At 42.8% G+C, this 11,276-nt stretch overlaps 1 protein-coding gene across 2 annotated transcripts in view; it reads right to left on the bottom strand.

Annotated features, from left to right (window-relative positions):
• Positions 1-232: 232 nt before the first annotated feature.
• The window catches only part of enpp6 (ectonucleotide pyrophosphatase/phosphodiesterase 6), a 47,397-nt gene continuing 36,353 nt past the window's right edge, over positions 233-11,276 (bottom strand). The window contains exons 5-9 of one of the 2 annotated variants that reach the window (XR_013498218.1): positions 10,226-10,405; positions 9,155-9,292; positions 5,211-5,334; positions 514-3,030; positions 233-451 (exon numbers count right to left, since the gene is read on the bottom strand). Coding sequence is in view for 1 of the 2 variants with exons in the window: in XM_078215098.1 (XP_078071224.1) it covers positions 2,825-3,030; positions 5,211-5,334; positions 9,155-9,292; positions 10,226-10,405 (648 nt within the window). In the remaining variant the exon portion in view is untranslated. Of the gene's footprint in view, positions 3,031-5,210; positions 5,335-9,154; positions 9,293-10,225; positions 10,406-11,276 lie in introns of both variants that reach the window. The other variant, XM_078215098.1, reaches the window with a different exon arrangement.

The raw sequence follows: 11,276 nt of genomic DNA, 5'->3' as shown, positions 1-11,276 counted from the left end.
TTGGGCCCTCTTAGTGGCCATTACGGGATTCGTGCCTGAGGCTAGCACAGCGGCTGTATCGCAGCCAGTAATCTGTTACGTAGCCACCCTCCATATTTCTACATACCAGCCTGGTTCCACCATTAGTAACATCAGCTGCGACAGTGACATGTCCAATAAAACCCATGGTCACCATTTCAGTGAAATATTTTAAGGAGGGATTTTCTTCCCCAAGAACCTGATCATTACAAACCAACAGCCTTGTAAGTTTAAACAGTAAAACTGACAAATATTAAAAGATTCACAATCCAAAGAGTTTATTTTTTTCCCCCAGAGGGACAGAAAATGATATTCACCCTTATGTAGTGGTCATACATACGCTCAACATAACAATGACATTAATGGTAATTGTATGTGTTTGAAAACTCGTTTTAACTCATTCAGGTCCAGCATGCACATCAGATAGGCACAGCTGGACAGAGCTCCAGCTGTGCCAATCCCCTTTGCCTGGGGATTTTTATCCCAATTCTAGGCAGAATCCATCTATTGGCTGGATTTTGTAGTGAGCAATGTAGGGAAAGCGCTCACTACTGACCACGAGAAAGGCAGCCCACATGGATTAAGCAGGCTCGAGAGTGAGTTTGAATCTGGCACCATCAGTGAGGGATCAGTGGCATCCAGCAACAGTGATGTCATCAAGTAGGTTGATCAGCCAATCACCTGAGATAATTCTTACAACCAGGAAAGCAGGAATTAAGAATCGGAGGTGTAATTCATTTTTTAATAATTTTACAGGAAGAGCACACTGACACAATGGTTAGCATTGCTACCTCTCAGCACCAGGGACCCGGGTTCGATTCCCGGCTTGCGTCACTGTCTGTGCGTTCTCCCTGTCTCTGCGTGGGTTCTTTCCGGGTGCTCCAGTTTCCTCCCACGGCCGAAAGACATGCTGGTTAGGCGGATTGGCCATGCTAAATTCTCCCTCAATGTATCCGAACAGATGCCAGAGTGTGGTGACTCGGGGATTTTCACAGTAACTTCATTGCACTGTTAATGTAAGCCTACTTGTGACACTAATAAAAAATTAACTTTAACTTAAACAGAGGTTGGGACATTCAAATGTGTTAACAGTTAAAACTGAAATACCATAGACAGATTTTTAAAGATAAAATATTGTTTTCAAAAGTCTTGGAATTTTTAAATGCTATTGTTTTTTCTGGAATAGAGTGGTTGTAATGAAAACCTCAGTTACACCTTGTTCCAGACGGTTTTTGATGTTTTTTACAGTGAGAATAGTGCGCCAAAAGTTTACATCAAATCATTGATTCTGTGCTGCTTGCATCTGCAAAGATATCAACAGTGCAACCTGTGGAAAATAAGGGTATCGCTGACGGCAAGTCTGGCTTTACCGGCATGTGTGAATGTTAGAAATGTTGCTGTCAGTTTTACACAATAACGATGATAGTTGATGACAGTTTTTCCACTATTACAACCCCAAATTCTGGATCATCACACGCAATGATTCGCACCTGTCCCACATTCCATGTTTGTACTGGGAAAGAGGGAGTTCCAATACATCAGGGGAATGGACCACCCTGACATTGGCAGCCAAAATTCTGCCAGCTTACGCCTCAGTTGATCCTCACAGCCCTGGGATAAGCAGAGCGCATGGTTGAGTGGATCTGCTAAGGTATCTATGTAGGTCTAGGCAAAGTGGCTGGATTCAAAGGCAGGAGTTTTATGGCCATATTCCTCTCAGCCTATGTGCAACAGAGAATGTGCACAGTTGATGAAATTAATGTGGAGTATGATGTATTTGGCAATGGATTTAAGTTGACTTTCTCGGTCCAAAGTTGTGTAGGGTAGGTGGATTGGCTATGCTAAATTGCCCTTTAGGGTCCCACAATGTGTCGGTTAGGGGGATTAGCCATGGTAAATGAGTGAGGATACAGGGAGGGGGCCTGGATAAGATATTCTGTGCAGACATGCTGGGCCGAATGGCCTCCTTCTGCACTGTAGGGATTCTATGATTCTCTTGCATTTTATGCATGTGATGGTTGTCCCTAGAGTCTCCTCCATTTTTCTTTTCTTATTTGGTAACATTGACTTCATTATCAAGCTATCTTCAGAATGACTGTGGGTTTTGTTAAGTGGGGATTGGTGCAATGTAAAACCTACAGGTTGATTTCCAGATGTTTGGGTCTGAGGTCTAGTAGCTGTGAGAGGGGCTCTCGCTGTAGTTAGCAGCGTGTCACTGTCTCCCACAGGTACATGAACATATCCAGCCAAGTATGTTTTACCATTAATTAACCTTTGTGAAGAGTCTGGGATTCAAACATCTAGTTCTAACAGGAGTAGATAGGGTAGCTGCAGGAAGAATGTTCCCAATGGTGAGGGAATCCAGAGCCAGGGGTCTCAGTCGGAGGACCGAGATGAGGAGAAATTTCTTTACTCGGAGAGTAGTGAGCCTGTGGAATTCTTAGAGGAGGAGAGGGAGGTAATGAAGCAGAGGGATTTAAAAAGGAAGTTCCAGAGTGTGGGGCCAAGATGGTTAAATGCACTCCCGTCAAAGTAAAGAGGAGATGGGACAGAGTCAGAGAAGCAACATGATTGTCACTTCTGGGTGTACTTGGGAGGTGCTCAGGTGTTGTGTCATTTGGAATATAATATTGATATTAAACTCAAAAAGAATCACTTTAATGCATTCAGCAGGGAGCCCATTAAACCTTGATGCTTTGACAGCATAACAACATGTTATTAGCATATCCCAAAACAATACTACAATAATCCTGCCAGAAATCACACATGTTAATTGAATTTCTTTTAAAAATGGTATGTAAACGCATTAGAGAGATATCCAGGCCAGTGGTAATATCAATATGGTGACACTAAATCTTGCATTGTGAGCTGAATTTGCATTGTTATTCAGCATCAACTTCACTTTGGACCAGGTACCATTGTTTGGCAATGGGTTTAGTCCAACAACGTGACACATGACATTGTACACATCAACCACCCGAATTGAAGGTGACTTGTAGTTTTTTCTGAAATCTGAACAATACAAAAACTGAATTAGTTGTGAAATTTCCATACATGTTAAAGTTCTGACCGCTACCAAAACTGTGCTCCATCAAAAGTGATTATCTTACAGTATTGAATTTTTAAGTTTAATTTTATTTATTATTGTCACAAGTAGGCTTACACGGCAATGAAGTAACTGTGAAAATCCCTAAGTCAGTTAGAATTCAAGATACGTTCTGGTGAAAAGATTATTCTCATACATATGCAAGGAATTGCTTTGACAAACTCTGATGTGAGCGATATTTACCAAGCCTTAGTTTGCTTTCATATCAAGTATAAAATGTGCTGTTTGATTGGACCAGCAGTGATGAAGAATTGACGATCAATTTCACTGTCACTAACCCAGCAGGAATGCGGGTGGGATCTTGAGCTCGGATTGATAAGATCAAAGTCTGGAGAGTTAAACAAGGTTGGACGATTTGCCTAACTTGAACTAGAGGGAGAAGTTTCTGGGAAAACTTGCAACATGAATATAGTTTTGGAATTAATAATTTCCAGACTGAAAGGAATCGAAGGCAATCCTGGGAAGCAAATTGGACTGATACAGAAAAAATTAATGTCTACTTAGAAGACAGTATAATATTTTCTGATAGTGGGTTTTTTCAGTTGCATTGAAAGTTCTGTTCTGTAGTTTGAAGCATAAGTTGACTACAAAAATAATGTTTAGTCAACAGTGCTTTTAGTCTGTTTGTTACAGTAAATGTTATCTAACGTAAAATCATGTCATGTTATCCTTTCAGCTATTAACTAGAATTCAAATTTCTAGTTTTTTTGATGATCCATCTTTAAGGGGATCATAACAAATTGGGGGTTCATCGGAGATTTTGAATCCATAGGCTCTGGTTTCACCAGAGTTTAAATGAACAAGCTTTTACAGTGCCTTTTGGAGTATTCATTGATAAGTTAAAATGGCCATGCCTATTGCTGAAGCTTTCCTCCAAAGAGGTATATTGTCTCTCTTTCCTTGCCTTGCAACAGTCAACAAAGGCTAATTTAAAAGCGGTGTTAGGAAAGTTAGAAATCGATTTAAAAGTAGGCACTTAAAAAACAGAGTTGGTTGACCTTGGAGGAAGAAAAAGGGCAATCCAAATAAAATGCAGATTGAGTTGGCTAGGATTCAGTTACAGATGGAGCAACTTGTACTCAATAGAGAAAGAGAAATCAAAAAGTCTGATTCTACGTCAGACTATAGCCACCTTGGTAAAGGAGAGGTTGCCCCACCATTCTATCAAAGGGAAAGACCAGAACGGGAGAGAGTAAAGGTTTCAAATTGGGACAAAGGCATCCAAAGTGAAGGTAAAGGTAACATGAGCAGCTGTGGAACTACTATAGTGATCAAGTTGGCAGCTTGAAAGTACAAGTTGTAAGTGATTAAGACTACCAAATCTTCAGAAACTGCAATCTAATCCTATAGAATCCTAATCCTATAGAACCTAATCCTATAGCCCAATCCATCATGTAAACTGGCCTCCCATACATTGACTCTGTCTACACTTCCCACTGCCTCGGCAAAGCAGCCAGCATAATTAAGGACCCCACGCACCCCGGACATACTCTCTTCCATCGGGAAAAAGGATACAAAAAGGTCATGTACCAACCGACTCAAGAACAGCTTCTTCTCTGCTGCCATCAGACTTTTGAATGGATCTACCTTGCACTAAGTTGATCTTTTCTACACCCTAGCTATGACTGTAACACTACATTCTGCACTCTCTCCTTTCCTTCTCTATGAACGGTATGCTTTGTCTGTATTGCACACAAGAAACAGTACTTTTCACTGTATACTAATACATGTGACAATAATAAATCAAATCAGAATTCCTTCCAAATCTCCTTTGCCCAAGTTCCCTCTCTCCAACTTTCCCAAAGTCAATCCGGCTTGTTTTCTGACCCTTCAATCTTCCTCCCATAATTCCCTCACATCTTGGTCAATGTGCACATTTCCTCAAAACACTGCACATTCTTAAAATGCATTTCCCTACATAATTTATCATGTAAGAAACTGTATAAAACCTCCCCCAAAACATAACAATCTTATAAATCTCACAATTGTAACACCACCCTCTGAAAGAATAAAAAGTCTGTATTATACCATAAAATTCTGCCTTGAGAGATAATTTACAAATGAGTGAACTGTATCTAATGATTACCTGGCCCGTATGCCAAAAAGAATCCCCTCATATCATTCAGTTGATTGTCATAGCCATGCCATCCATGCTGCCAACCCTCCTTGCCATCTGTTCCATTGGCCCAATAAGGCAACTTCTGTATATTCTGAAAGAGAAAACAGCTGTGACTCTGAGCTGCTAGAGAATAGTCAAAAAATAAAAGGAATGTTTTACACTGATTCTTATCGTTAAAAACACTGGACAAATATATAATTGAAGCTCTGATTCTCCTATTTCCATTTACACTTCCTCTGAACGTATCTTTTGTTTCTTTACTTGTCCCTTTGCAATCCTTTTTCCCTTGTAACATCATTTAATTCTATGAAGCTCTCATAGAATCTCTACAGAGCAGGAGGAGGCCGTTCAGCCCATCAAGCCTGCACCCATTTTCCCACAGAGCATCTCACCTATCCCTGTAACCCCATGTTTTTACCCCACTAATTCCCCTAACCTATACATCTAGGGGCAATTTTAGTATGAACAATCCAACTGAACTAAACATCTTTGGACTGTAGGAGGAAACCCACGCAGACACGGGGAGAATGTGCAAATTCCACACAGCCAGTGGCCCAAGGCCAGAATTGAACCCGGGTCCCTGGCATTGTGAGGCAGCAGTGCTAACTACTGTGCCACCGTGCCGCCCTGCTTTTCTCTCTTTTACGGACCTTCCCATTTGTTCCTTTTGCACCTCTTCCATTTTCATGCTTCTGTACTGGCTTAAAATCTGTTACACCCTCACTTCTGATTCTACGTCAGACTATAGCCATCTTGGTAAAGGAGAGGTGGCCCCACCATCCTATCAAAGGGAAAGACCAGAACGGTCTGACCTAAAGCATCAGCTGTGTTTCTCTCTCCATAGATGCTACCTGATCTGCTGGGTGTTTTGAGTCTTTTCTGTTTCTTATCACTAAAGTTCAACTTATTTCAGCAGGTTTGTTGGCTATGTGAAGCTTTATTTTCCCCAAGAACTAGAGAGAGTGCAGAGGAGATTGACTAGGATGTTGCCTGGGCTGGAGCGTTACAGCTATGGGGAGAGGTTGGTTAGGCTGGGGTTGTTTTCCTTACAGCAGCAAAGGCTGAGGGAGGGATCTCAGCGAGATGTACAAAATTATGAGAGCCATAGATAGGGTAGATAGGAAGCAACTTTTCCCCTCAGTAAAAGGGTCAATAACCAGAAGGCGTATATTTACTATAAGGAGCAGGAGAGGGGATTTGCAGGAAAACCTTTTCACCCAGAGGGTGGTGGGAATCTAGAACTCACTCCCTGAAAGGGTGGCAGAGGCAGAGACCCTCATGTTTAAATGAGCACTTGAAATGCCATAGCATACAAGGCAACGGACCAAAAGCTGATTAAGCTGATCTCTCTCTTCACCCTATCTGTAACTGCAACACTATATTCTGCACCCTCTCCTTTTCTTTCAACCCTATGTGCTCTATGAACGGTATGCTTTGTCTGTATAGTGCGCAAGAAACAATACTTTTCACTGTATCTCAATAAATCAAATCAAATCAAGATCTGGAAAATGGGATAAGAATAGATAGGTGCTTGATGGCTGGCACAGACGTGATAGGCTGAAGGGCCTCTTTCCGTGTTGTGACTATCTAATGACTAAGAAAACCCTACTCCCAAAAATCTGACCTTGGGTACACTGTTAAGATGATCATTTGTATCCACCAGTAATTGGAAATAATAGACATGATTTCAGCAAAGCAAACTGAGGAAGGGAATAAGTTAATGGGAACAACTTAATGTTATTCTGAACAGATTCATCTGGATTTTGAATGAGTGTCCAGTGACTATAAAATTGGACGGTGACAACAAAAATCTGTTCCTGAAGCAGAAGTTTAAAGAGTGGCTTATTTTATTTTGTTTGAACATCCCAGACGGGTTTAATGGACTATGCTCCTTTATTTTCCTAGGGAGATAAATACAGATTTCATATCGAGATTAATTTAGTTACCTTGAGCTGTAAAAGCAACCTTGTTGAAATAATGTTACGTGGCACTAATGAAGATTTAACATCATGATTACAGATGAATAGCGCTGACTCAGTCTTCTCCCAGAAATAGAGACAGATTTATCTGTTACTGTGCATACTCATCAAGGAAATCCAGGCGAGGATTGACTGCCACGAATGGAGCCCCAGCCTAGGGTTTGCTTTACATTGAATTTACAGCCCAGGAACTCTCCACTCGGCCCAACAGGATTATGCCGTCCACTAATCTTAATGCAGATGTTTACACCCCACATCAGCCTCCTCTCATAAATGGAATGAAAGTCAGGTGGGCTTCTTCACGGTCATGCTACTCTCCTCCCCCTCTACTTGTTGTGTCCAGATGATGGGACAGGAAAATCTAAGGCCAATTGTAAAAATGATGCCCCATCGGCGATTAATGTGAGGATCAGAAACTCTGCTAATGTTCTGGGAACCCGGGTTCAAATCCCGCCACAGCAAATGGTCGGATATGAATTCCAATAAAATATAGGTGGAATTAAGAATCTACTGATGACAATGAAACCATTGTTGATTGCCGGAAAAACCCATCTGATTCACGACTGTCCCTTTAGGGAAGGAAATCTGCCTTCCTTACATGGTCTGGCCTACATGTGACTCCAGAGCCACAGCAATATGGTTGACTCTCAACTGCCCTCGGGCAACTAGGGATGGGCAATAAATGTTGGCCAGCCAGTAATGCCCATGTTGCACAAATTAATTTTAAAAATCATGAAACACTATGATGAGTTACATTTTGCATCTAACTTGCTTGAGGTGGTTCTAACACCAGTCTCTCTTATGCCTAATTCCATGAGCAGAACAATGAACTCAGAACTTCAGATTATTGAAGGGATTTTGAGACCACCCCCTCCTCCCTGCCCTGTGCCGTGTTTTGCGGCAGCAGAAGTGGTCCGCTATTGGGTGATCCCACCGTTGTCAATGGGTTTTCCTGTTGTATGTCACCTTCGCCACCCGGGGAACCTGCGGCAGGGAATCACTGCCGAAACAACCAAAACCGCGCGGCACAGCGGCACAGTTGTTAGCACTGCTGCCTCACAGCGCCAGGGACCCGAGTTCAATTCCCAAATTGGGTCACTGTCTGTCTGGAGTTTGCACATTCTCCCCGTGTCTGCATGGGTTTCCTCCAGGTGCTCCAGTTTCCTCCCGCAGTCCAAAGATGTGCAGATTAGGTTGATTGGCCATGCTAAATTGCCCCTTAGTGTCAGGGGGACTAGCGAGGGTAAATGCATGGGGTTATGGTGATAGGGCCTGGTTGGGATTATGGTCGGTGCAGACTCGATGGGCCGAATGGCCTCCTTCTGCACTGTAGGGATTCTATGATTCTAGGATATGTATGATAAACCATTTTGGCTGTAGTCTTTTAGCAGTAGCTGACATTAGCTTAATGTAACAGGTCAAAATCCATTACAAAACATAGGATGTATTTTTTAAAATTCATTTGTGGGACATGGGCACTGCTCCTAACCTCAATGTTTACACAAAAGAGGAACTGGGAATCACTTCAGGCAGTGAGGGAGGAAGGATGTCCCTCTTTCTTGAGGGGTTGGTGGTGCTCCCCTTGTGCACAGATTGGGGGGGGGGTGTGGGTTACTATTTCCGTGGTGGTGGGGAGCCTCTCTCTAAACATGGAGATGGGGGCACCCTGATCTCGGTGAAGACAGGCTTTCTGGCATGGCTCCCATTATGCATATTTTCACACGATAAAGCTGGGTGCATTCTTCCTGGCGGTTGGGGGGGGGGCGTTACCATCGCCAGCGGGAAACACTCCGGTTTTCCCATCGACGGCAGCACGTTGTTTTTCGTCTGGAAAACTGCAGCCAGAATGCACAAACTGAATGCAAACCTGTCAGTTCATGCAATAATCATAATAATAAAGACTCGACGTCTCCCGACATGATTCTACTGTACCTCAGTAATGAACCAGCCTTGGTCAGCAAACAGAGTAATCGGCGCCACAAACTTGCCACCTTTATAATGATATTTGTCTGGAATTTCATCTTTCTTGTAGACATTCATCCCCTTCACATTTTTCAGGTTGCTGTATACCTGGTGGAATCAAAGAGAATCCGTTGAGATGTAATACCTTCATCAAACTGAAGTTCCTACCGCTATTTAAAAAGGAAACAGCGCCCTCAGTGATTTACAAAATGAATGCTTTCAATTGAGAACAGTCGCGCGGCAATCAATTTTTGTTTTCCCACAAGATTCAGTCCAGCTAAAAAAAAGAGAGAAGAATGCTCAACAATGTGAAAATCAGTTGGATTGGATGACCCGAAAAGTCAACAGCAAATTCCAATCAGTTGCTAACTGTTTTTACAGGAACGGGGAGCTGACTTTAAAGAGATTTAAAATGTTCTTTAGTCTTTGGTGTACAAACAAATGAAAGGGTGAATGCAAACTGAAACTTTAACTAATTACATTCATAGAATCATAGAATCCCTCCAGTGCAGAAGGAGGCCATTTGGCCCATCGAGCCTGCACCCGACAACAATCTCACCCAGGCCCTCTGCCAGTAACCTCATGTACTTACCCTGATAATTTACCCTGAGGCAATTTTACTCAGAGGCAATTTAGCATGGCCAATCAACCTAACCCGCACATCTTTGGAGTGTGGGAGGAAACCAGAGCACCCGGAGGAAAGCCACGCAGACATGGGGAGAATGTGCAAACTCCACACAGGCAGTGACTCGCGGCCAGAATTGTACCCGGGTCCCTGGCGCTGTGAGGCAGCAGTGCTAACCATTGTGTCACCCATTATGGGCTGATTTGGCCAAAAATGTTAAGGTTATTGATGCTACATATTGCGGCATAATCCTGATCTGATCTCTCGGGGTAAACTGATAGAAATGTCTTTCTTCTGTTGAGAAAGTCACATTAAAATCTTCATGCAGGTTCCTCTCACCCTATTCCTTCCCCAGTGGTTTAACGCACTGTATCTTGTGATCCTGATTCACACACTGCAATGACTTTATTGCTTACCTCATTCTGTTTCCCTTGTTTAGGCCACAGACTCACCAAAGGCCCTCGATCCAGCATGTTCAATACATCCGTCATGTTTATATACTTATCGAGCTCAATGACCTTCTCCATCCAGAAAATCTCAGTCATTCCGTGGTCCGAAAACAGAATAACATTCAAGTCATTCTGGAGGCTCAGCTCCTGTGGAATGTGTAAAAGAATGCGTTCTGGCTTTGGTTTAACTTTCCATAAGTTGCAAGAAGTTGTGCAATTTTGTTTCACATTCATTTTATGGGACATGAGCATCGCTGGCTGGTCCAGGATTTATTTCTCTTCCCTAACTGCCCTCCATTTCAGAGGACATTTGAGAGTCAACTCCATTGCTGTGGGTCTGGAGTCACATTTAGGCCAGACCAGGCAAGGATTTCCATCCCTAAAGGACATTAGTGAACCGCATGAGTTTTACAGCAATCAACAATGGTTTCATGGTCATCGTTAGACTTTTAATTCCAGATTTTCTTATTGAATTCAGATGTCACCATCTGCCTTGGTGGGATTTGAACCCGGGTCCCCAGATCTTGCTCTGGGTCTCTGGATTGCTAGTCCAGTGACAATACCATTGTGCCACTGCCTCACCCACAATATCTAGGGCAGTTGATGTCATATACATGGATTTTAGTAAGGCATTTGATAAGGTCCCCCATGGTCGGCTTATGATGAAAGTGAGGAGGTGTGGGATAGAGGAAAAGTTGGCCGATTGGATAGGTAACTGGCTGTCTGATTGAAGACAGAGGGTGGTGGTGGGTGGAAAATTTTCGGATTGGAGGCAGGTTGCTAGTGGAGTGCCACAGGGGTCAGTGCTTGGTCCTCTGCTCTTTGTGATTTTTATTAATGACTTAGAGGAGGGGGCTGAAGGGTGGATCAGTAAATTTGCTGATGACACCAAGATTGGTGGAGTAGTGGATGAGGTGGAGGGCTGTTGTAGGCTGCAAAGAGACATAGATAGGATGCAAAGCTGGGCTGAAAAATGGCAAATGGAGTTTAACCCTGAGAAATGTGAGGTGATTCATTT

The sequence above is a fragment of the Mustelus asterias genome, chromosome 6 (genome assembly GCF_964213995.1).
Source record: "Mustelus asterias chromosome 6, sMusAst1.hap1.1, whole genome shotgun sequence".
NCBI lineage: Eukaryota > Metazoa > Chordata > Chondrichthyes > Carcharhiniformes > Triakidae > Mustelus > Mustelus asterias.
Note: the sequence above shows the minus strand (reverse complement) of the source record. Positions and strands in the feature narration are given on the sequence as shown.